Source organism: Camelina sativa, chromosome 13, assembly GCF_000633955.1.
Source record: "Camelina sativa cultivar DH55 chromosome 13, Cs, whole genome shotgun sequence".
In the NCBI taxonomy this organism is placed as follows: domain Eukaryota; kingdom Viridiplantae; phylum Streptophyta; class Magnoliopsida; order Brassicales; family Brassicaceae; genus Camelina; species Camelina sativa.
In genome coordinates, this window is record NC_025697.1 from 3,076,993 (window position 1) to 3,102,740 (window position 25,748).

A 25,748-nucleotide genomic window follows, 5' to 3' on the forward strand; every position below is an offset into this window, starting at 1 on the left:
AAAAAAAAAAAAAAAAAGTCACAAATTTATATGTTTAGAAGAATATAAATTTTAATACTCATGTTATAATAAAGAAGTCAGGTTGGCCGAGTGGTCTAAGGCGCCAGACTCAAGTTCTGGTCTTCGTAAGAGGGCGTGGGTTCAAATCCCACATCTGACATAATTTTTTGTTTTTATTTTTATTTTACGCAATTTCTTGTTAATAAAAAAATCCCCAAATCTGAACCCTAACAATCAAAATCAACGATTTGGGTAGTTTATGTTTGTGATCATGTTTTTTTAATCCATTAGTTGAAATCAAGATCCTTTCAGATCAAAGTTATCTGGATTCGTTCAATTTGAAAAGTCGTTGACCCAACGAGGAACTTTGAGTTCTGCATTCTCCAACAATGGCTACCAATAGTGACAAAGTTAATCTCTCGCGCACGTTCAAGTATTTACTAGGTTCGTCTTCCTTTGTGTGTTTTCTTATTCTCTCTTTTGAAATTTTAGCTTATAAATTACCTGTTTCTTCTTGTGGATTGAATTTGTTGGAATTAGCTACACAGTTTATATCCAGAAGCATCCCGTTCGTATTCAATTCATGGATCGTGAGGCATCTCACCGAAAAAGACTATGCGGTAACGAATCGTTGACTTACTAGTCGAATGTATTTATTTATGTTCTTAGATTACGCCAATGTATGTGCTTTTAAGCTTCAAGGAGAAGATTGTTTTGGCAACTTTGTCACAAGTAACAAAAAGATTGCTTTGTTTTGTTCTGTTCCATATTGCAAAGTAGCAAAACTTGTATAGTTGGTGGATTCAGGAATCCAAGATGTGGTTGTAATTGTATGGTCTCTTAGGTGTGATTGGAAACCAATTGTGAAGTCATGTATTATAAATTTTAGCTGCGATTGGTTTTACTGGACGACTTTTCATTGCAATAGCTACGTGGATGGATGATGTTTTCTTCTTTCATTAATTTAATGGTTTTGATTTTAAGCTCGATCTATCTTTTTCTTATTTGGAATGCAGCTATATGCGGTTCAGTTCCATCTTTTTGTTACTTGTGTCTTGTTTCTCAGCCGGGAGGGATTCCGGCGTGCTTGTTTGCGGGCTGACATTAACAGGTATGCATAAAATCAGTTTCCGCTCATCTCCTTTTTCACATAATCGGTTCATGACTTACTTTGTAGTCGGTGATATTCCTTAATATTTGTGCTGCAGTGATGGTCTTGGATCAGTAGAAAATGTGACTAGGCTATTGAAAGTAGCATGGGTGACATTTCCACTAGGAATAGCCATTACTATTGCAGCATGCGCTTTTGTGTTATGGTGGCAGAATCTTAGTTGCTCCGACACATATGCACAAGCTATCTTGATTCACGGTACATTATTGTGATTTTCTTGTGCCTTATTCATACTTCTGTTCCTTACAGCCTTGGGATTTGAAAGTTTGTGTTTTGCAGTCATTTACTTGTGTCTTCTCCATTGTTTCCTCTCGTCCTTTCCTAATAGTAGTTTTCATTTTTTCATAGTAGTCCAAATTACATTCTGATACATAATATAACAGTATGATTAATCTAGTTAACTGGCAGGATTTGCATGTATACTGGAGCTACTGGCTGAGCCTTTGTATATCCTCTCTCAGACATTGCTGAGACTAAGGTTGCGTCTCGTTGTTGAGACTGTCGCTACAGTTGCACGCTGTGTAACTCTGTGCTCTCTCATAGTCACGCAGACCAACATGGTACGGCTCTTGTACCATTCCATTTTATTTTGAGCAAAAGAAAGCTTATATGATAAATTGAAAATCTAACTATCTTCAATGTTTGTAGGAAAAAGTGATCATCTTCGCACTGTCACAAGTTGCATATGGAGGTTCCTTATTTCTTGGGTACTGGGCTTATTTTCTCATTTTCGGTGTTTACAGCAGTTCAGATCTCTTTCCTTTCAGGTATGAGTTCTCTATTCTTTGATTCTCCTAACCAGTATTCTTAACTCTTGATATGCTCTAATCAACACATTCATTCTCAATAATGTTCAACAATTTTTGTGGTGTCACAGACCTGGGAACTTCATGGATTTTGATAGGCAGCTCTCGAAAATGAGTATGCTATTTACTTTTCAGTCTTTCCGAAAGTTGATCCTTCAAGAAGGTGAAAAATTGGTCCTTGTATGGTTAGATACACCTTATAATCAGGCTGTATATGGGATCGTCGACAAACTAGGCAAGTCTCTTTTATGAAAAAATGCAAATTATCTATGGCTACAAAGGTTGCCTGGAGATATTTCTAACACAATTTCTAGAACTCCAGGAAGTTTAGTTGTACGCATGGTGTTTCTTCCTTTCGAAGAAAGTTCATACGCTACATTTGCCAGGTTCGCATCAGGTTCATTTCTCGCCTGAGTTTAGTGTAGTTAAGTATGTAATAAATTTTGGGTTTGATGTTTCATGACTTTGGTGTAGATAATTTATCTCCCAAGATTCTGACTGTTCATTACCATATATGATTTTTATTTGAGTGTGTCTCTCTCCCCTCTGACAGGTAATCATCAAGAAAGGAAAAAGAAACTTGGAATTTGCTTGACCGAGGCCTTGAAGTTTGTGATATTGATAGGTATATTCCTATCTATTCCAGAGTCTCCAAAACCCAATTACAGATCCCCAATTGTTTTGTATCTTAGTGTAGATAAGATTTGTATCTAATCTCTGGTAATTTTTTTGAAAACGTGAACATTCTGGGAATTTCTAGGTCTTATATTTATGGCATTTGGCCCGAGTTATTCATACTCTCTCATCAGATTGTTGTATGGTGAAAAATGGAGCGATGGAGAAGCTTCCTTGGCCCTACAGTTTTATTGTCTCTACATCATCGTCCTGGCCATGAACGGTTAGTGATCATAACTAGATCAACTAGTGCTTGTGGACTTGTTAAGCTTCTTCTTTTGGTGGCTACTAGTTGCATATTTGATATTTCAATCTGTTACTTTTATTTTGTCAGGAACCTCCGAGGCATTTTTACATGCAGTTGGAACAGAGAATGAACTTCAGCGCTCAAACGACATGTTGCTTGTGTTTTCATTGATTTACGTCGCATTAAATATTCTGCTGATAAGATCTGCCGGAGCAATAGGTCTAATCATGGCGAATTCTTTGAGTATCCTTCACCTATATATATGTAGATACTTCAATTATTGTTTTATCTCTTTTTGTCTTCTTGACTTCTTAAAAATACAGATATGATTTTTAGGATCATCTATTCAGGGAAATTCATCCAACGTTACTTCCAGGTATGCTTGATTAAACTATAGAATCATGTAATTGCCCCATTTTTTCAAACAAAATCTGTATTTAACCTTCAAACTCGTCTGCAGGGAGCTTCTTCATTCTCGTTCCGGAAATGCTTCCCTTTAGGTTGGCAAATTCTTATCCTTTCGAGCATAATTACTCTCATCTCAGAGAAAACTATTCTCAACCGTATGAACTTCTGGGGAACATTTCCTCTCCATTTTGCCATCGGTTTCATCTGCTTCTGTGTTTCCGCCATTGTCATGTAAGTCCTCTCCTATGGCTACTACAAAATCCATTTCCATTTACCGACTTATCGTTCTATATGCAAAACGTAGTATCTGAAATCTTGCGTGTTTCTCTCTGGTAGATACCGGCGTGAGAGGGTGTTCATCAAAAGAATCATACATTTCAGGGATTACAATCACGACGACTGAAGAAACCAAGAAATCGGTATATGTCCTGGTTAAAGTACGGTTAAGAATTAAGGTTTATGCTTACAAACAAATTTTAACGCTGAGAAAGAGAGTGAAACTGCTGTTACCGAATTCAGCTTCAATGGAAAAAAATCATCAATTTTTGTAGGAGTTATTTTACCTGGCAGTCTGGCACTCGTCATCGTTTTTGTTTCTGATAAAGGTTAAAGCAACTCTTTTTTTCACTTCTTCATTCATTGGTCAAAATAACACTCAGGAGAAAGACAAAAAACCTATAAGAAGATGAAAACAGGTACATCAAGATTGACCCCCAGCAAAAAAGAAAAAATGTTAGAAACTGCATATATCCAATCCTCATTATGGAATATATACAATTCCAATAAGTTGTGGCGGCGTCAATGATAATCCTGAGCAGAGTCTTGCCTCCCTCAGAAACAATGATTACTACATTGAGTTAGGTTTTTCCTTTTTTATAAATTCATACTTGCTATTTTTGACAAAAAGGCAAAACCACTGTTTTCCTTTATGTGTGAGGTTTTCATCTATAAAAGAGAAGGCTGATTCCGCATTAGGGTAATCTCTGGTGGCCTCTCTTTCGTTTTTCTTCTTTTAGCGCAAGCGTTTTTAAAGTTCACAAAAGCAAGAAGCAATCAAGAAGAAGCCTTACACGATGTGTGAGACGTCCTATCGGATATACTGCAAGGGTCTGGTGAGCGAAGAGGTGGTTAAGGATGAGACTAGGCAGATTGGTGGTTTTGGTGTGGCCATCTGTGACCCCGAGGATAACCGACTATATGAGATGAGGAAAGCTCTGGGAGATGAAGAGTCCACACAGCAGGAAGTTGCGGAATTGGCGGCCTTAGTTCATGGGTTGAAGTGGGCGTTGGAGCTCGATTTGGCAAGGGTCACATTCTTCTGTGATGATTCCAATATCTTAGAATACGTAATTAATTACTGCACCCCATAAGTAGACGATCGACATATATAGTATGTGTGTATTTGTTAGGTTTTTATGACTCCTGTTTTTTTTTTCCTATTGTTTGTGACAGGTAACAGGTAAAGCTGAACCAAACGAGTCCAGTGTAGCAACACTTGTGAAGGAAGTGGCTCTTCTTCAGAGCAGATTCTCGTCTTGCGAAGCACTTCCTGCATCTGTGAGCAGTGGGAGCATCACTTTTGTCCTTGAGCATGCCAGAGCTGCTATAGCTTCCCAGATCAGGTGGCGTGAAGGTGACGTCTACATGGAGACTTGTCCAATATGCTGTGAAGACGTCCCGTGTGATGACAAGTTTGAGGTACCTGGTTGTTTTCACCGCTTCTGCGTTGCTTGCATTAAGAGACAAGTCGACGAGGCACTAGATTGGCATAAACCAGTAAAGTGCCCAAGCTTGGGTTGCAACTCGGTACTACAGAGTGAGGATTGTGAAGGTGTTTTGGATCCTGTGCGGCTCAGACACATGGCTGAATATCTTTCGGAGAGTGCGCTGCTTGATCATATGACCCGACAAGAGGAGAGGAGGATCAAAAAGCAAGAGACTACAGGCTGTACGTGGCCGCCAGTCGAATGCACGGTTACAATGGAGAAGACCAAGCTCATTGAATACTCAAAAACGTTCTTCGCTGATGCTGAGCTGTTAGGAGGAGCCAGAAAGTGCATGGGGTGTGGGTATTGTTTCTGCGCAAACTGCAGAACAGAATGGCATTATAACATGACATGTGATGTATTCCGTGAAACAGAGACTTATAAGTCATCTCCTGCGGGATGTTACGAAGCTATGGCTAAGAGTTTAGGATGGAGGAGATGCAGGAATTGCAAGTCGATGCTTGCGTCTGATGGTGATAGAGGTTGCAACCGTATTACCTGCTCGTACGCTCTCTCTCTCTCTCTCTCTCTCTCTCTCTCTCTCTCTCTCTCTCTCTCTCTCTCTCTCTCTCTCTCTCTCTCTCTCTCTCTCTCTCTCTCTCTCTCTCTCTCTCTCTCTCTCTCTCTCTCTCTCTCTCTCTCTCTCTCTCTCTCTCTCTCTCTCTCTCTCTCTCTCTCTCTCTCTCTCTCTCTCTCTCTCTCTCTCTCTCTCTCTCTCTCTCTCTCTCTCTNCAGGAGCCCGAGCTATGATTTATCCTAGTAGCTAGGGAACGGGTTTCGTGGATTTGGTCTTTACAGAGGAAGAGAAAGTTGGAACTTTTGTACTTCAAATTTCATTATTTTTCTTCTTGAGAAATTGGTTATATGTACTCCATTGGTCAAAAAAGAAATGACTCCATTCGGGGTGGTATCAAAATCTAAAAAAAAAAATATATATATATATATATATATATATTTGCAATAAAAGTAGAAAAAAACAGAAGATAATGAATTAATAATAATTCATAGAGGGTGTAAATAAATCGGATATGCAAACTCCTAAACTTTTACTCTTTGGAGTGTATTTAATTATGTCCATAGGTCCAAACGACGATGAGGTAGTTTCTAACCAATTAAAATATCGCACGTGTTTATTTTGTTCCCGCGCATCTAACATCTTTTATTAGTGTACACATATCCTTCGATGCTAGAGAGTGCGAAAACCATAGAAAGGCCACAGAGATGGAAGATGAACATGAACATAGCGATTCTTTCAAGGATCAGCGACCTAGCTCCGGTACAATCCTTAGGATACGCCTTGAGAATTTTATGTGCCACGATAATCTCGAGATTGAGTTTGGCGACTCTGTTAATTTCATCACTGGTCAAAACGGAAGTAAGTTTTTTTTTTTTTTTTTTTCCAAATTGGGCTTTTTTTTTTATTGCTTTAAAATAAATAAAAATTGGCTTGTGGCTTCGTTTTCTCGAGCTGGGGTTACTGTAATTTTCGGTAAAGGACGGATTTTTTTTTTTAGCTTTGAGTTTTTTTTTGGTTCGTGGTCTCAAACCAGGTGGTAAGAGTGCAATATTGACTGCCCTGCGTGTTGCCTTTGGATGTCGAGCCAGAGGTACTCAGCGCGCCACTTCTCTGCAAGATTTCATAAAAACTGGATGCAGGTTCTTCTACTTACTTACATATGCGACTATGGCTTTTGTCTTCTTCTAAGATTAGGAAAATTGCTGAGTTTTGCTTCTCCCACGAGAGACTTATGTCAAATATTTGTTTTTTAATGCAGCTATGCCCTTGTTCGTGTTGAATTGAGAAACCAAGGAGAGGATGCTTTTAAGCCTGAATTATATGGTGATACCCTGACTGTTGAACGCAGGATATCTGATTCTACTAGTTTAACGGTTCTCAAGGATCATCAAGGTTAATTAATTTCTTTTGATGCTAATTAAAGTTTCTGTCTTTCTAGTCTGTGTGCTTCTGCTTGATTCGCCTTCTTGTTCTCGCTATTGATTGTCATTGTATATCTTCTTACTTGTTATGTTTCAAGTCTTACTGTGTGTCATGTGTAAATCTTCTTAATTGTGTTGTGCAGGAAGAAAAATATCTAGCCGACGGGAGGAGCTACGGGAACTAGTTGAACATTATAATGTGAGCTTTTTCTCTTTGATTCATGTTTCAAGTATGATCTTATATGTTATATTTGTGGTATTCATTGCTTGGATCTGCGTTATGCTTTTTTTTTTTTTGGCTAGATTGATGTTGAGAATCCCTGTGTGATCATGAGTCAAGAAAAGAGCAAGGAGTTTTTACATTCTGGAAATGACAAAGAGAAATTCCAGGTATATCTTTGTAAATCCGCATGTGCTGAAGTTAATTTTGTTGATAGTTTTGCTGAAAGCTTCTTTTTTTTTTGTTCTGCAGTTCTTTTATAAAGCAACCCTTCTTCAGCAAGTCGATGAGCTTCTTCAAAGTATTGACACAAAGTTGGAATATGCAAATGCTCTTCTGGATGAGATGGAGAAGACCATACAACCAATAGAAAAGGAGATCAGTGAGTTGCATCAAAAGATCAAGAATATGGAACACTTTGAAGAAATAACCCAACAGTTGCTGCATTTGAAAAAGAAGCTAGCTTGGTCATGGGTATATGATGTGGATAGGCAGCTCAAGGAGCAGACTGAGAAGATCGTGAAACTCAAAGAACGAGTGCCTACTTGTCAAAATAGAATTGATCAGAAACTGGTAAGTAAATCTATTACCTCAAATTTAAACTGCTATGCACAATCAGAATGCAGGGTGTGCATGACCTGTCTAAACTTCTCTTGGATTCTATAACATTGAGGTTTATTAGTTGTATTAAATAAAGAATGTTGAAGCTTGAGGTTAGTTCTACCCTAAAAGATTCTTATAGGGTCATACGGATTACCCCTTGTGTTCTCTTTATTTAAGTGAGGTTGAGTTTCTAAAATGTATATTTGCTTATACACTTAAATACTCGATTTGTGGCATCAATGATACCTTATCATATCACTTGAATCCTTAAGTTGATTAAAACTAACCTTTTATGTAGGGTGAGGTGGAATCTTTAAGGGTAAGCTTAACCGAGAAGAAAGCTCAAGTTGCTTGCCTGATGGATGAATCAACTGCAATGAAGAGAGAGATAGAATGTTTGCGGCAATCAGTGAAGATGGTATGTTAAAAATTAGTTTTTAAAGAATTGCCCTTAAGTATGTAGTTTGATAATTTATCTTACATATTATTTACAAACTATATTTTCTAATTGAGCAGTTAGGAAAACGAGAGAAGCAAATGAAAGGATTTATCAAATAATTTTTTCTTATTGATATATTGGGATTGCATGACTCTGATAGGCACTGCTCTTGACCTCGTTAATAGAATATCTGATAGTGTAGTTCTAAAATTGCGCTTGGTTTAGATACTTTTCGCATCTGTGTGTACTTGACATACAATTTGAAACAGGCTGCAAGAGAGAAGATCGCTTTAGAAGAAGAATACCACCATAAGTGCAACAACATTCAGAAGATTAAGGATCTTGTTAGGAGGCTTGACCGACAGATTGGAGATATTAATGAAATGACTACAAGAAGCACACAGGTCCACCTTTTCGCAAACTAAGATCCTTTCAGTCTTATGCTCAGTGTTTGATATGGTGATTGAGGAGTAGTTTAGTGTGAGTGTATAGACATTTTACTGGCTGCTAATGATGCAGGCTGAAGAATCCGAAATTGAAGAAAAACTGAATCTATGGAAGCTAGAGGTTGAGAAGGCTGAATCATTGCTTTCCAGGTCATTATGTTTTTTGATTTTTTTCTTCAGCTATCCCTTTTTACTATCTTCTTCTTTTTTTTTTGTTGGCTAAGCATGGATTAAATATATTACAATTTTAGTTTGAAAGAGGAGGAGAACGTGGTAATAGATAAAGCATTAGCTGGAGGGCAAGAGAAGGAACACATAGAGGCTATGGTATCTTAGTCTTACCCTGTCTCATATTTGTGTTGTTTTAAATAGTGTCACCTTTTTGTTGTAGCCATTATAGTTACTTATGTTCAACTATTTTTGGCTCTTTGGTTTCTAGATTAGAGACCATGAAAAGAAGCAAAGAAGCATAAACACACAGATCAAATGATCTGAAGAAACATCAAACAAATAAGGTGCTTATCCAGTTACATGGATCTCCTTGCAGGCTTTATATGTTATTTCTATTCTTTTGGAGGATGATGATCTTGAGGATTAGTTGGATAATTTCAAACTTCTCTTGCTAGGTTACCGCATTTGGAGGGGACAGAGTCATTAATCTCTTGCGGGCTATTGAGAGACATCACCGCAGATTTAAAAAGCCACCCATTGGTCCGATTGGTGCTCATGTGGTAAGTTTCTAACTTTCTATTATTCCCTTCTACACATCCTTGCACAAAGAATAACATGTTTTCTCATATGGACCATGCATGGCGTAAAGAAAAGCTGACATTTTCAAGTTTTATGGTAACAATCTCTGCTGTTTTAGTTTGAATTTATCTAACTGTGGTTTTCTACAGACATTGGTCAATGGTAATAGATGGGCATCTGCAGTTGAACAAGCTCTTGGAAACCTCCTGAATGCCTTTATTGTGACCGATCATAAAGATTTAGTTACTTTGCGAGACTGTGGAAAGGAAGCAAATTATAACAATCTGAAGATTATCATTTATGACTTTTCAAGACCAAGGTAATCTGAAAGACACTTCCAATATTCTTGTTTATGTTCTGCTTTAATGAATGGATAGATTTAGTTATATTGCAAACGCCATGGTTATTATTGTTNTAGTTACTTATGTTCAACTATTTTTGGCTCTTTGGTTTCTAGATTAGAGACCATGAAAAGAAGCAAAGAAGCATAAACACACAGATCAAATGATCTGAAGAAACATCAAACAAATAAGGTGCTTATCCAGTTACATGGATCTCCTTGCAGGCTTTATATGTTATTTCTATTCTTTTGGAGGATGATGATCTTGAGGATTAGTTGGATAATTTCAAACTTCTCTTGCTAGGTTACCGCATTTGGAGGGGACAGAGTCATTAATCTCTTGCGGGCTATTGAGAGACATCACCGCAGATTTAAAAAGCCACCCATTGGTCCGATTGGTGCTCATGTGGTAAGTTTCTAACTTTCTATTATTCCCTTCTACACATCCTTGCACAAAGAATAACATGTTTTCTCATATGGACCATGCATGGCGTAAAGAAAAGCTGACATTTTCAAGTTTTATGGTAACAATCTCTGCTGTTTTAGTTTGAATTTATCTAACTGTGGTTTTCTACAGACATTGGTCAATGGTAATAGATGGGCATCTGCAGTTGAACAAGCTCTTGGAAACCTCCTGAATGCCTTTATTGTGACCGATCATAAAGATTTAGTTACTTTGCGAGACTGTGGAAAGGAAGCAAATTATAACAATCTGAAGATTATCATTTATGACTTTTCAAGACCAAGGTAATCTGAAAGACACTTCCAATATTCTTGTTTATGTTCTGCTTTAATGAATGGATAGATTTAGTTATATTGCAAACGCCATGGTTATTATTGTTTATGCAGGTTAAGTATACCAAGGCACATGATTCCTCAAACAGAACACCCAACTATTCTCTCTGTCTTGCACTCTGAGAATAATACTGTTCTTAATGTCTTGGTGGATATGGTAATCTTACTTACCGATATTCTCTACATTAGTATATTACTAACTTTTCACCCTCCAACCTCTGTATAGTAGTATTCATTAAGCATTGGTTTCTGGAAATTTCCAGAGTAGTGTCGAGAGGCAAGTGCTTGCAGAAAATTATGAGGTTGGCAAGACCATTGCCTTTGAGAGAAGGCTCTTGAATCTGAAGGATGTTTTCACTATAGATGGATACAGAATGTAAGTTGCCACTTAAAAATGGCGAGAACAAATCTTTTAGAGAGCCAAACACATATATTTAGTTCAAATTATAAGTGGAGGGACACTGACATATCACTTGTCTACAAATTTGTAAAATGAGAACTACCACTAGAACCCACTTCTGACGGTTTTACCGAGTTATTGGCGTGATTAGTGGAAAAGGCTATATAGTTATATTGATTTCAAATATAGAGGAAGATCTGCGTCAACGTAACAGTATTCTACCTATTCTTTTCTTAAGTTTTCCCGTGGACCTGTTCAGACTACGCTTCCTCCTCGTCCTCAAAGGACTACTCGATTGTGTGCTTCTTTTGATGACCAAATCGAAGATCTTGAAATAGAGGCCTCAAAAGAACAAAGGGAAATACAAGAATGCAGGGGACAAAAGAGGGAGGCAGAAATGAATCTCAAGGGTCTTGAATCTAAAATGCGCGGACTGAAGGTAGTGTAACATTACTGGTATCACTTTAGATGTATCCATTGTTTAATGCACTGGTCATGTCGAATTAATGTGCTCAACTTTTAACTGTCTTAACTTATACATTTCGCTTCTTTCCACAAAGCTTAAGCTTGTTCGGATTAATAAACAGTTTGCATTTTTTTGGTCAATGTACAGAAGCAACGCACCCAACTAGAGAAAGATTTGACGAGGAAGGAACTTGAAATGCAGGATCTGAAAAAATCAGTCGCTTCTGAAACCAAAGCATCACCTACATCAAGTGTTGATGAGCTTCATCTAGAAAGCATGGTTTGTTATATTGGTTGAAACTGTTTGATTGTCAATATTCCCCTAGCATCATTCTTGATTGCGCTATTTGTATTTCTCAGAGATTCCGAGAAGAGATAAAGGAGAAAGAATCCTTGCTGGAAAAATCTCAAGACGGTTTGAATGAAGCTGAATTAAAGGCTAATGAACTTAAAGCTTCATATGAAAACTTATGTGGTATGTTGTCATAACATTGATTTTTCTTGGATTTGTGTTAATCCTAGAAAGATTAATCATCTTTGATTTACAGCCAAATTTGCTTTAATATAGTTCAAGTTAAAATGTACATGCATAGTCAGCCAAGGGTGAAATTGAATCTCTTGAGAAAGCAGAGAATGAGCTAAAGGAGATAGAAGAAAAACTCCAATACGCAGAAACGGTGCACCTTCTTTAAGAGTTTGGTTATTTACTTGTTTTACAGTTAGAACTTAATTGTGATTCTGTTTCAGGAGAAGAACCATTATGAGAATCTTATGAAGGACAAGGTCTTACCCGATATTGAACAGGCTGAGGTTTTATATCAGGATCTTGAAACGAAGCGGCAGGGAAGAATAAGCAATTATGAAATTCCCTTAGTAATATAAACGAAAAAGGACAATAATATCAAAATGGGCAGTGCAAGTTACTTATTGCTCTTGGATTCATTTTTTAATATATATACTTGGTTCAACTGCTGCAATTTCAGGAAAGTAATGAGAAGGCCTCAATCATTTGTCCTGAGAGTGAGATAAGAGCTTTGGGCCCTTGGGATGGGGCCACTCCTTTGCAGCTTAGTGCTCAGATTAACAAAATAAATCATAGGCTGAACCGAGAGAATGCCAAGTGCGTAAATTTATGTGCCTTGTGATTGTTCCTACATACGGAAATTTCCTGTTGAATGCCTGTTAAGGTTGCATGCTTATATCTTTTGTTGATACAGGTATTCTGAATCAATCGATGACCTCAGGATTATGCACGATGAAAAGAACAGAAGATTAGGAAGAAACGCAAAATTTACAAAAGCTTTCGAGAAAAGCTCAAGGTTAAACCTTGCAATTGTTTATAGATATATCTTCCTTATCCAAAATTTCAATATGCATATGCTAATTCGTTTAATGTGTGCATTACTGTTTAATCAGGTTTGCAGAGATGTGGTAGGTTCACGGCAGGGCAAGCTCCAAATAAATAAATCTCATCTGAAGCGCCAGTTAACTTGGCAGTACGAATTTTTTTGCCCATTATTACCAATAACATTGGATAATTTATAGTTCTCACTTTAGTTATGTGATTTTCATATGCTACTTTCCTTGATTGCTGATCATCAAAGCAGATTCAACTCTAACTTAAGTAAAAAAGGTATCAGTGGACAAATCATGGTCTCTTATGCAGACAAAACTTTGTCTATAGAGGTAATTGGAACCATAATGCTACGTTTTGTATCGGATGTGTCCATATTATGACATTAATTAACTGTGTTGGTTGCATTTCTTTCTTCAACAGGTTAAGATGCCTCAAGATGCAACAAACAGTGCTGTTCGAGACACAAGAGGACTTTCAGGTGCTTTTCTACTCTAGATTTGAATATGAATTGGGACATAAAATCCCACATTCGAAACATTAGAACTAGGGTGGGCTGTAAAAGGCTCAATGGATGAGATTTAAGTATCAAAGCCCTTGAAACATGAAACTTAAATCGAAGAATCTAACATCGTCTCAGCCTTTGTTTGCTATTGCCCTCTTTGTTGTTGTCCTATTTTTGACTTTCTTACTGCTAAATCTCTGGAAGCTAATTCTCCATTGAGAGTATAACCTTATTAGTTCAAATTATCAGTTGTTCTAGCCAGCTTCAAAGTTAGTTAGTCCTCTTGTCGTAAATTTCAGGTGGGGAACGGTCTTTCTCGACTTTATGCTTTGCATTAGCTCTTCACGCGATGACTGAAGCCCCAATTCGAGCAATGGACGAATTTGATGTATTTATGGTAAGAATCATCTTCTTACATGACATATACACTCTATTGTCAAAGCTGCTAAAACAAATGTATCAAGCACCTTAATAGAAATAAAGCAGTTAAAAACGGTTCGGTTTCTGCAAATCTCAGGACGCAGTTAGCAGGAAAATCAGCTTAGACACATTGGTTGATTTTGCAATAGAGAAAGGTTCACAGTGGATGTTCATCACTCCACATGATATCAGGTAACTTTCCACTTAGATAGTTTCGTTAGATCTAAATACAAAACAAAACGAACCATGTAATACTAATCCATCTTTGTAACGACAGTATGGTGAAGTCACACGAGAAGGTAAAGAAGCAACAACTAGCTGCTCCTCGTTCTTAAGCCAAAGAAAGAACCTCTCTTCTTTTCTGTAAATTCCTCAATAACTTAATTGTAATGGGAATGACTAATGAGTAATATCGGCAAATCTTGTAATCCTGAATCAATTTATTGGAAGTTTCTCTTTTGTCAGTATCTAGAAACAGATACATATAATGATTATGATCTTAGTGGACGAAAAGATTGAGAGTGACAGGTTCTAAATTTTCTCCTTTCTTCACTGTTCAATTGAGACCGTTTGTACATTATTCCTACAAATCTAAACAGTTTCCAGAAAAACAAAAAGAGAGACCGAATCTTTCGTTTAAAGAGAGAGACACAAAACAAAAAATAATATTTTTTTATCTTCTCTTAAACCAAAAATCTTAAAATCCCTAAAAACAAAATTCTTTTTTTCCTCTCTGTGATTGATTGTGTAAGTTCCCGTTTCGCAAAAGCTTCAAACTTTCCATTTTAATTGCACAAATCCGTTAAAAAGCTTTTTTTTTTCTCGGAAAAATCAAAATCAAACCTTTTTTTTTGTTTCTCCGAGAAAAACCCTTCAAGAACGTCGCTTGCTTTCAAGGAAGGGGGCGGAGAAGAAGAATGTAAAGAAGTTATGTCTTATAGAGGGAAGAAGGAGAACAGTCCAGTTTCACCATTGAAGAAGCGACGAGCGAGCTGGTCTGAACTTTGGGTTAACCATCACCATTTATTGTCTTCTTCTCCGCTTGATTTCGCCGCAAAGTTTCAGTCTTTGACCCCTCCAATCTCCAAATCCAAAACCCTACTCCCTCCTGATTTCACGCTTCTCTTACCTGACCTCATTCTCATCAGAATCATTGAAAAAATCCCTAAATCTCACCGGAAAAATCTCTCCTTGGTCTGCAAGAGATGGTTTAAACTCCATGGTAGTCTTGTACGGTCTCTTAGGTTATCTGATTGGGGGTTTCTAGCGTCTGGTCGGCTGATCTCGAGGTTTCCCAATCTGGATACTGTTGATTTGGTCAGTGGGTGTTTGATTTCGCCGCCAAATTCAGGTATTTTAGTTAACCACAGGATAGTTTCGTTTACTGTTGATGTAGGGTCTTATCAGAGTTGGAGTTTCTTCGAGGAGAATCTGTTGTCTGTTGAGGTAGTTGATAGAGGGCTCAAAGCCCTTGCTGGTGGCTGCTCTAATCTCAGGAAACTAGTTGTGACCAATACTAGTGAACTAGGGTTGTTGAATGTAGCTGAAGAGTGTTCCATGTTGCAAGAACTCGAATTGCACAAGTGTTCTGATAGTGTTTTGCTTGGCATTGGTGCGTTTGAGAATCTGCAGATCTTGAAATTGGTTGTGAATGTTGATGATTTGTATCACTCTCTGGTTTCGGATATCGGTCTTATGATTTTGGCTCAAGGGTGCAAGAGACTGGTGAAGCTTGAGCTTGTTGGATGTGAGGGAGGGTTTGATGGGATTAAAGAAATAGGCCAATGTTGTCAAATGCTTGAGGAACTTACTGTTTGTGATCACAAGATGGAGTCGGGTTGGCTTGAAGGGCTTCGTTATTGTGAGAATCTCAAGACGCTGAAACTCGTGTCTTGTAAAAAGATCGATAATGATCCAGATGAGTGCTTAAGTTGTTGTTGTCCTGCTCTCGAGCGATTGCAGTTGGAGAAGTGTCAGTTAAGAGATAAGAATACCGTAAAGGCTTTGTTTAAGATATGTGAAGCGGCGAGAGAGATTGTTTTTCAAGATTGTTGGGGATTGGATAATGATATCTTCAGCTTGGCAGCAGCAGCTTTCGGGTACTTAAAAACTTTATATTCCCTTTTTGTGCTTTTGATGTTTGATAACTGGACCCATTCGTGTTTGGTAGCACCATATGAATCTTTAGGAACAATGTGATCTTAAAAGTTGCAGCCGTTAGCCAATTTCATTAGTAAACCCGTTAGATCTTGTCGATAATCATAAAGTTTGAATCGTTTTGCTAATTTCATTGTCTGTTGGACTTGCAGGAGAGTTAAGCTACTGTATCTGGAAGGATGCTCATTGCTAACAACATCAGGTCTAGAATCAGTGATTCTACATTGGCACGAGCTAGAACATCTGAAAGTGGTTTCGTGCAAGAACATAAAAGATTCAGAAGTCTCTCCGTCGCTGTCAGCTCTGTTCTCAGCTTTAGTGGAATTGCAGTGGAGACCAGACACCAGATCGCATCTCTCTTCAAGCCTTACAGAGACCGGAATTGGTGGTAAAGGTGGGAAATTTTTCAAGAAAACATGAAAGTTTACTACTACCTAACTCTTGAATGTTTTTTTGAAAGTTCCTTAGGTTCTCTTTCTTTGTTACTTGTCGTTGAACAATATGTAGCCAATTACTGTAAAGTCTACCTTTTTTTTTAAAATCCATTCTATGTTTGTAATCAGAAATTCATAGCTAAGCAAACATAATTTTACCTTACTTTTCCCTTTGCAAAGAGATTAAGAACTACTGATTGAGTAGACAGTAGTTGCGAGTAAAAAGACTATGAAGATATCTTTAGAAAAAGCTCATCACAAAAATAGATAATTCTTACTCGTATTAAGAGCATCTTTCGTCCTTAAGGAATCCAATCATACTTTGAAAAAATGAAAAAAGATGTACAAAAATGGAGATGCGGGGTATCGATCCCCGTACCTCTCGCATGCTAAGCGANCTGCAAGAGATGGTTTAAACTCCATGGTAGTCTTGTACGGTCTCTTAGGTTATCTGATTGGGGGTTTCTAGCGTCTGGTCGGCTGATCTCGAGGTTTCCCAATCTGGATACTGTTGATTTGGTCAGTGGGTGTTTGATTTCGCCGCCAAATTCAGGTATTTTAGTTAACCACAGGATAGTTTCGTTTACTGTTGATGTAGGGTCTTATCAGAGTTGGAGTTTCTTCGAGGAGAATCTGTTGTCTGTTGAGGTAGTTGATAGAGGGCTCAAAGCCCTTGCTGGTGGCTGCTCTAATCTCAGGAAACTAGTTGTGACCAATACTAGTGAACTAGGGTTGTTGAATGTAGCTGAAGAGTGTTCCATGTTGCAAGAACTCGAATTGCACAAGTGTTCTGATAGTGTTTTGCTTGGCATTGGTGCGTTTGAGAATCTGCAGATCTTGAAATTGGTTGTGAATGTTGATGATTTGTATCACTCTCTGGTTTCGGATATCGGTCTTATGATTTTGGCTCAAGGGTGCAAGAGACTGGTGAAGCTTGAGCTTGTTGGATGTGAGGGAGGGTTTGATGGGATTAAAGAAATAGGCCAATGTTGTCAAATGCTTGAGGAACTTACTGTTTGTGATCACAAGATGGAGTCGGGTTGGCTTGAAGGGCTTCGTTATTGTGAGAATCTCAAGACGCTGAAACTCGTGTCTTGTAAAAAGATCGATAATGATCCAGATGAGTGCTTAAGTTGTTGTTGTCCTGCTCTCGAGCGATTGCAGTTGGAGAAGTGTCAGTTAAGAGATAAGAATACCGTAAAGGCTTTGTTTAAGATATGTGAAGCGGCGAGAGAGATTGTTTTTCAAGATTGTTGGGGATTGGATAATGATATCTTCAGCTTGGCAGCAGCAGCTTTCGGGTACTTAAAAACTTTATATTCCCTTTTTGTGCTTTTGATGTTTGATAACTGGACCCATTCGTGTTTGGTAGCACCATATGAATCTTTAGGAACAATGTGATCTTAAAAGTTGCAGCCGTTAGCCAATTTCATTAGTAAACCCGTTAGATCTTGTCGATAATCATAAAGTTTGAATCGTTTTGCTAATTTCATTGTCTGTTGGACTTGCAGGAGAGTTAAGCTACTGTATCTGGAAGGATGCTCATTGCTAACAACATCAGGTCTAGAATCAGTGATTCTACATTGGCACGAGCTAGAACATCTGAAAGTGGTTTCGTGCAAGAACATAAAAGATTCAGAAGTCTCTCCGTCGCTGTCAGCTCTGTTCTCAGCTTTAGTGGAATTGCAGTGGAGACCAGACACCAGATCGCATCTCTCTTCAAGCCTTACAGAGACCGGAATTGGTGGTAAAGGTGGGAAATTTTTCAAGAAAACATGAAAGTTTACTACTACCTAACTCTTGAATGTTTTTTTGAAAGTTCCTTAGGTTCTCTTTCTTTGTTACTTGTCGTTGAACAATATGTAGCCAATTACTGTAAAGTCTACCTTTTTTTTTAAAATCCATTCTATGTTTGTAATCAGAAATTCATAGCTAAGCAAACATAATTTTACCTTACTTTTCCCTTTGCAAAGAGATTAAGAACTACTGATTGAGTAGACAGTAGTTGCGAGTAAAAAGACTATGAAGATATCTTTAGAAAAAGCTCATCACAAAAATAGATAATTCTTACTCGTATTAAGAGCATCTTTCGTCCTTAAGGAATCCAATCATACTTTGAAAAAATGAAAAAAGATGTACAAAAATGGAGATGCGGGGTATCGATCCCCGTACCTCTCGCATGCTAAGCGAGCGCTCTACCATCTGAGCTACATCCCCATTTGTTTGTTTATTACAATATCTGTATTATTAAATCTAAATTTCTTCGTAATCTCAGTTTTTCTCAGTTTTTTTTTTCCCCCATTAGAGATTTAATTCGTGAATATACCATTATAAAATTTCTGAAACACAAAAATATAAAACTCAATATATTTTGTGTGTGTGTTTGTGTTTCTCAATTGAGTAAAGTGTACATGTGAGGTCCAGTTATTGCCTAATTAGGCCAGTAAACAATAGAAAAGTGTTACAACTTGAATTAGGTTTTCTTAAGTGGTTAATTAGGTTCATCCATACATACATATTTCTCTCTTCTTCTTTTTTTTCGTTTTACACCAATAATCTCACATGGACCGGCTTTGTTCCACATTCTATGTGATTTTTCATTTTTTGGCAAAATCAATATACATAGTGGAGTTTTTTTTGTAATTATACTACAAAAAATTAAATAACATGGGGTTTTTAAATAATTCTTATTGTTTACTACATATTGCAATGTGTGCATGTGATATCCCGTTGTTTATTTTTCTTGTCATGAGTTTTTGCATTAAATTATCATGTTGTGACAAAAGGTTACAAGATCCATTGTTTTAAAAAGTGAACTATGTACAACTTCGTGTGTTAAGGCCAGTCATAATTCAGAACCCATGATTCGGTTATATCCTCCAACATTTTTTTTTGTCAAACGTTAAATCCTCCAACATAAGTTAATTTATTTATATTAAATTTTAAAGGTCTACTAGATATAGTTTAAGAAAGATATGATTACACACATACACATTAGGAACAATGTTCTTTTCTCTTTCTTAACCAGCATAATCACAGACAAACATTTTCCGGACCGGGGACATAACATATTTTAACAAATGGATCATCTTCTCAAACTTATATATATATATATATATCACATATTATTCAAATTCGATGTTGTAAAACAAAACGTTTAATTTCTCCCAACCAACATATATTAATATATATCGCTTGATAAGAAAAAGATATTTTATAAACATTACAAAAAAAAATCTATATACAATCTGCTTCTGAACAAAAAGAACTAATTACGATTTTTTTTCTTTGAAGCACATAAAAAAATCTTGCTTAAGAAGAACGAAACGAATGAATGGTTTTAATAACAACGTACAAGGTGCATAGAGGAATTTGTCTAATCGTACTTCGTTTAGTTAGATTTTTTCCCGCAATTTCCCACTCGTTCTTCATATTTCACGTATTACGGCCAAATTTTTTGTCGTCTTGTACGGCCACATTTATTTTATTTTCTGTGCGTTAGAAGAAAATGCACCTAAAAAAAAAGATTAGGTTTTTAATTGACCCTAATAGGCTAATAGCCACTAAGGCACCGCCACTTAACTCGAGAACAGTACTTAGCCAACAAGGTCAACTATTGCTCCACTGATAAAATACGTAGTTAGCTTTCAACCAAGACGTGTTTACTTATAATTGGCTAATAGCTGGCACCTAAACTCGGCATGACGTGGCAGATGTGGACAAGTTGACTATGCTAATGACCGTAAGATTTTGGGATTGCTCGAGAAACAGCCTGACACGTGGTCTTGTCTTATTAGAACTATTTCCTTAAATAGGAATATTAGTCGCTTTCCTACTAACCTAATTTGCAACATTTTCTATAATTAGAATTTTAATTTATTAGACGACCAAATCTTATTGGATCAGTTCTTTGCTCACCCCCACGATTTTTATATTAGTTTATTCGTTATCTGATCCCCTATCTTGACAAACAAAATTTGTCATTACTGCTGGCTTTGAAAATTGGAAGAAGATTAATATAAGAGTTTTTCTTTAAGATCATAGGGAATATCACTAATTTAGAAAGAAAGGAAATCTATTACGATAGGTACTTACCTTAACGGGGTAAATTATTTTATAGTAAAATAACTTTGAAAGATGTTCCTAATAGAATATTTTCCCCATTTTTACTAGCTAGGTCGAGATAGATAAATGGGATAACTGTTTGTATTTTCGCCGAAACTGAATTCTCATTTGTCACCTAATATCTGGTTTAATTAAACAAAGATATTCTTTCATTGAGGGTATATACTAGGTCAGTAAGTATAGAACTAGTACCTTTGGAATTTATATTTGAAATTAAAAGAAATTTAGTGTTTAGTGGAAGCACTGCTTCACCTTGATACCTTATGCATTATGTCATTTGCTTGGATAGGAAAACCATACATACCACCAATATGGCCACTTTTAGTGTAGCTATGTCTATATGTATTGTAATTATACACAAGATATAGGTAAATCATAGAGATACCAATATAGCTTTAACGTAGCTATGAGTATATATAATTATAAAGTAATCTCATAAACATGCAGATGGAGTTTAATCATTGATAAAAAAAAAATCACAGTTTGTAGATGCCATTAATGGATGGATTATTTAAGAGTTCTTCCTTTTCTTTTCACTTTTTTGTTACTAGGATGAGTATTATTGGTAGATTTATACTACTACTATATTTTTTTCGGGTTATTTACTTTTGAAGAAGTATAATGATATCATCACAAAAAAATGTTACCTAACCAACGAAATACTTTAAGGATCTTTAAATTTTTAAAAATCTCAATATTAAGAAACAGAATGTTAATTAAACTTTAATTTTAGAATTAACAATTGAAATGTTTATAAGATCTCACGGGGTCGAGACTTCTATCTATTAGTATATGATTATATCCGATGCTAAAAATATCGTACACTTTTCTAACAGTAACATAACACATTTTTGACCAATAAGGAAACGCAATAAAAGAACAAATTATCACGAGGTGGTGGGCTAGTGGTTCTAGTTTGGTCGGAAGAGTCGTCGCGTTGGTCTAGGCCAGAAATCGATTCTCCGAAGCACATAATTGCTAGTTTTATCTCTTTTGATCACATGGGTATGGATCCATTGCTTACGACCCATTTGAAAGCTTGGGAGATCCTACCCATAGGATTAGTCTTAGACCCCTCTATATGTCTTAAGATTTATGTTGAGTTATAAAAAAAAATAAGAGTAACTGCAGAAACACCATTTGTCAAACTATTTTGGGAACAGGGATCTGAGTTGTATTCAATAGTAATTAATAGTATTATAAGTTGACAAAAATAAAATTACTTAGTATTATTATTGATAGTATTAAAGTATATTGTGTAGAAGTAGAACCATCAGAATTTCAGCATTTTATTACTTGTAATGACATGCACAAAATTGTAAAGAATAGATTAATACGGAAGACGGTTTTTAATAATAACTCGCTCAAATCATACTAAAATATTACACATTGAATTTATATCATAACGTTAATATATAAGTAATAACTATTCACCGCGTTAGATTCAAAGAACAAAAATTAAGGCAAGTCTATTTATATTTTTTCCGAATATATTTCTGCAGTTATATATATTTTTAATTATAATTTATTTTTAAAGAGCAGAAAAAGGTTTTTCTCTTTTAAAAAAGGGGAAAGTGCAAAACAACCTAGCCAAGTTGCGTTACACACTACGTATCTTTTCTCCTCTCACAAAATATGAACAATATACTTTTATACATGTATTTTTAATACATTAAAAAAAAATTATATAATGTAAAAACGATCATTTTCGTCAAAAGAATTCCACCTTTCTAGTTCCATTTTGGTTCCGTTCCTTAATAGTTCCTCTGCGTCTCCTTAATCTCTCTCTCTCCCTAACTTCTCTTTCACCTTTACTCTCTTTCTCTCTCTCTCTCTACCATATATCTATATATATTCTCTGAACCCATCTCCTGAAAACATTCAAGATCAAATCTTTCTCGATCTATTCAAAGAAAACCGTTTGAGAAGAAAACGATTAAATTAAGGTTTGATTTTGTTCCGGGATCAGTTTTTTTTTTTTCTTCTGTAGGGTTTAAGGTTTTCAAAAAAGATGGAAGCTTTCGGTGGGTTTCACAAGGAAGATGATGAGCAGATGGATTTGCCTCCTGGTTTCAGGTTTCATCCAACAGACGAAGAACTCATAACCCACTATCTACACAACAAGGTTCTTGACATGGCTTTCTCGGCTAAAGCTATTGGTGAGGTGGATTTGAACAAAGCTGAGCCTTGGGAGTTGCCTTGTATGTTCAAACAAAACCCAAGTTTTCTTTCTGACATACAAACAAGTTTATTTTTATCATTGTTCTTAGAGTCCTAATGAGTTTGGACTTGTTTTTGGTGTTTTATTTATTTTTGTTAACAGATAAAGCAAAAATGGGTGAGAAAGAATGGTACTTTTTCTGTGTGAGGGATAGAAAGTATCCGACTGGTTTGAGGACTAACCGAGCAACCCAAGCCGGTTATTGGAAAGCGACAGGGAAGGATAAGGAGATCTACCGAGGCAAATCGCTTGTTGGTATGAAGAAAACACTTGTTTTCTACAGAGGAAGAGCTCCTAAAGGCCTCAAAACAAATTGGGTGATGCATGAGTATCGGCTAGATGGGAAACTCTCTGCTCACAACTTGCCTAAAACCGCTAAGGTAATAAATTGAAAAAAAAAAATCCTAGCTTTGCTCTGTTTCTTGCTCTGTTTTACAACTCTGTCTTATACTCTGTTTTTGTGGTTTGGTTCCATTTGGCAGAATGAGTGGGTGATATGCAGGGTCTTTCATAAAACTGCTGGAGGCAAGAAGATCCCTATTTCGACTTTGATCCGAATCGGTTCTTACGGAACCGGGTCCAGCTTACCACCTTTGACCGACTCTTCGACATACAATGACAAAACCAAGACCGAGCCAGTTTACGTGCCCTGCTTCTCCAACCAAGCTGAAACCAGAGGAACCACATTACTCAATTCCTTCAGCAACTCTTCCCTTAGCTCCTCGATGCAACCAGATTTTCTACAGATGATTCCACTCTACCAACCACATCAATCTCTCAACGTTTCGGAGAACCTACAGAGTTCCAATCCGGTTCTTACGCAAGAACAGTCAGTTTTACAAGCAATGATCGAGAATAACAAAAGGATGAGCTTCAAAACATTGAACATTAATTCGCGGGAAACAGGAGCTTCTAATACCGATCATTCATCGGTTTTTGAATTTGGGAGGAAACGATTTGATCATCAAGAAGTTCCATCTTCCTCTGCCGGTCCCCTTAATCTTGAACCTTTCTGGAACTACTGAAGCCTGAAAAAGAATCCATTAAGTTAGGTCACAAGTACAAAAACCTTTGCAAAGTTTTATCCTTTTTAGCGTGGTGTGCTAAGTTTGTATAGATTTATATATCACTACTGCCACTATTGGTGCTTTAGATTATATGTTCAAGGAAAAGTTAAATGAGGATAAAAAGAAGCAATTAATCGAATTTATTAAGCAATTGTGGTGGATTATTTTTGTGAAAACCCCATACTTGCGAATCAGCTGCGGGTGATTTGAAATACACATGTTCTAATATTTCACATTTTCTCAAACCATTTATGACAATAGAGTCGGGAGATTTTAGGAAAATAACCCCCTGGTGGTCGTCTCTCGTTACAGTACTATTTTGTTACGATATAAGTGCATAAACGAACATCTACTTGAATGTCAAAAGAAAAAAATATCTACTAAAAGTGGATTGCCGTAAGACCAACAAATCATCATTTCAGTTATGAATATATATGAAATAAATACAACCAACAAGAAAACTTTTATTAGTTTATAAATTTTTTTAGTAGGTGTAATATATTATCATATATTGAACTTTTAGTTAAAATTTAGTCTTTTATAGAGTTTTCGATTTGGAAATAATTTCATGTTTTTTTATAAATAAAAAATTACATGCTGTATTGAACAAATGATCAGTTAAGAACTTAATCAATTTTCTTATAACAATATTCTAACACAATGCGCAATAGTTTTTTTCCTCCCTTTTTCTTAACACCTTTGTTCCACGAAAAATCTTTATTCCGTTATAAAGTTGTTACGAATGATGTATGAAATTATACTTTAGTTTCGTGCACCTTTTTTGTATAAGATATTTAATTTTAAAATGATGTATAAGACATACGAGAAGTTTAAAATTACAATATGAGTGAAAGACGACTCCCACAATCTTTAACCATAAGGGAAAAATGATTTCTGCATGTTTTAATTTATAAAATCTTACAATATGAATTAAAGACTTCTACAAACTTTAACCGAAAAAAAAAAGACTTCTGCAGATTTTATTCGTTATCCAAATTATATTTTACAAAATAATTTAGTTTTGAAGAGAAAATTTGTAGTTATACCCAAACTGACTAGGACACGTGTAATATACTACCAATGGCTTACGAAAAAAAAACATTTCATTTTAAAAATATATAATTAGTAAAATACCAAAACATAAAAAAACAGCTATATTACTGATTATAATAAACATCCCCATTGGTCAATGTAGAATTATTAAAAGAAGAAGACGTTAAAATAAAATATGCCCATATTGAAGTTTTGGATAAAAACAAAGTAAAAGTTGATAACCTTAGTTACCTTTTACAATTAGATTCCCAAACCCCAAAGAAACTCGAATTAAATTTTGTGTTTTGCTAATTTCGGATTAGTATAAAATTCAGATGAATTAGAAATCTCACCTCAGTAATTACGGATTTCACATGGATACGTATTCCCACGTGTCGTATTCGTTTTTTTTGGTAAAGCCCACGTGTCTTATTCGTTGTAAATTACTCGCCACTTTATTTCTTACCGGTTTGTTTAGTTTCCACATTCAAAAAAGACAATTACTTGCCCATCATTATATTGTTCTTTTTAAATACGAGATGCACGCATCAAAGTATGGGAATTTTCAAAACTGATAATTCTGCTAATTTTGTTACTGCGTAAGCTATTCATGAAATTAGGAGTATATTTTAAATAGTCTTTATTTCGTTGTTAGGCTGAGGCACATATATAGTTTAATTCATAGATGTTCCAAGTAACAGAATTTTCATAATTTTCCCTAAAACAGGATAACCCGCAAGGCCGTAAACGAATGTATAAAATGTATACCACACATATGGGTGCGATTAGCAAAACATTTGATTTTTCAGATACTGAAATGGGCCGTGAACAGAAGATGATAATCAGTGAAAGGGAGTCTGGCTTAGGCCCATAAAATATATAGGCCTATTTGATCTAATGGTCTCAATATGTGGTAAAGCTTTTTTCGGAGATTCTTCGTTGTTTGTTTTTTTTTTTTTTTTGG

General features: G+C 36.2%; 5 protein-coding genes and 2 non-coding genes across 8 annotated transcripts; 6 read left to right on the forward strand and 1 right to left on the reverse strand.

Moving 5' to 3' along the window:
• TRNAL-CAA lies at positions 77–160 on the forward strand. Its single transcript has one exon. It is a non-coding gene; the product is annotated as a tRNA-Leu (tRNA).
• Positions 177–3,864, forward strand: LOC104734788 (protein RFT1 homolog). The gene is made up of 14 exons (XM_010454430.2): positions 177–444; positions 541–620; positions 1,017–1,111; positions 1,209–1,369; positions 1,580–1,731; positions 1,820–1,938; positions 2,049–2,212; positions 2,300–2,374; positions 2,531–2,602; positions 2,738–2,875; positions 2,987–3,142; positions 3,223–3,275; positions 3,360–3,538; positions 3,644–3,864. The coding sequence occupies exons 1-14, from the start codon at positions 390–392 to the stop codon at positions 3,708–3,710; spliced, it is 1,566 nt and encodes a 521-aa protein (XP_010452732.1). The 5' UTR covers positions 177–389; the 3' UTR covers positions 3,711–3,864.
• Positions 4,010–6,169, forward strand: LOC104737878. The gene is made up of 3 exons (XM_019234451.1): positions 4,010–4,653; positions 4,760–5,577; positions 6,154–6,169. Exons 1-3 carry the CDS (start codon positions 4,381–4,383, stop codon positions 6,167–6,169), a joined length of 1,107 nt encoding a protein of 368 aa, XP_019089996.1. The 5' UTR covers positions 4,010–4,380.
• LOC104737880 (structural maintenance of chromosomes protein 6A-like) lies at positions 6,248–14,275 on the forward strand. The gene is given in 30 exon segments (XM_019234929.1): positions 6,248–6,448; positions 6,624–6,729; positions 6,849–6,982; positions 7,155–7,210; positions 7,315–7,401; positions 7,484–7,804; positions 8,133–8,252; positions 8,543–8,677; positions 8,793–8,869; positions 8,971–9,046; positions 9,159–9,203; positions 9,205–9,234; positions 9,346–9,450; positions 9,619–9,788; positions 10,659–10,761; positions 10,868–10,980; positions 11,242–11,443; positions 11,618–11,749; positions 11,830–11,944; positions 12,061–12,146; positions 12,217–12,308; positions 12,449–12,589; positions 12,687–12,724; positions 12,727–12,788; positions 12,886–12,965; positions 13,077–13,155; positions 13,247–13,304; positions 13,628–13,725; positions 13,846–13,940; positions 14,026–14,275. Coding segments are annotated over 30 exon segments (3,168 nt in total). The 5' UTR covers positions 6,248–6,294; the 3' UTR covers positions 14,084–14,275.
• LOC104734790 (F-box protein At5g07670-like) lies at positions 14,373–18,295 on the forward strand. 2 transcript variants are annotated; one of them, XM_010454432.2, is made up of 3 exons: positions 14,373–14,956; positions 16,750–17,640; positions 17,851–18,295. In XM_010454432.2, the coding sequence occupies exons 1-3, from the start codon at positions 14,679–14,681 to the stop codon at positions 18,116–18,118; spliced, it is 1,437 nt and encodes a 478-aa protein (XP_010452734.1). In that variant the 5' UTR covers positions 14,373–14,678; the 3' UTR covers positions 18,119–18,295. The 2 variants fall into 2 exon arrangements, with proteins under 2 accessions (XP_010452734.1, XP_010452733.1); XM_010454431.2 differs by lacking the exons at positions 16,750–17,640; positions 17,851–18,295 and adding an exon at positions 16,058–16,502 and having other exon boundaries at positions 14,374–15,847.
• On the reverse strand, positions 18,484–18,556 carry TRNAA-AGC. The gene has a single exon. It is a non-coding gene; the product is annotated as a tRNA-Ala (tRNA).
• LOC104734791 (NAC domain-containing protein 79-like) lies at positions 22,220–23,891 on the forward strand. The gene is made up of 3 exons (XM_010454433.2): positions 22,220–22,665; positions 22,788–23,065; positions 23,168–23,891. Exons 1-3 carry the CDS (start codon positions 22,476–22,478, stop codon positions 23,708–23,710), a joined length of 1,011 nt encoding a protein of 336 aa, XP_010452735.1. The 5' UTR covers positions 22,220–22,475; the 3' UTR covers positions 23,711–23,891.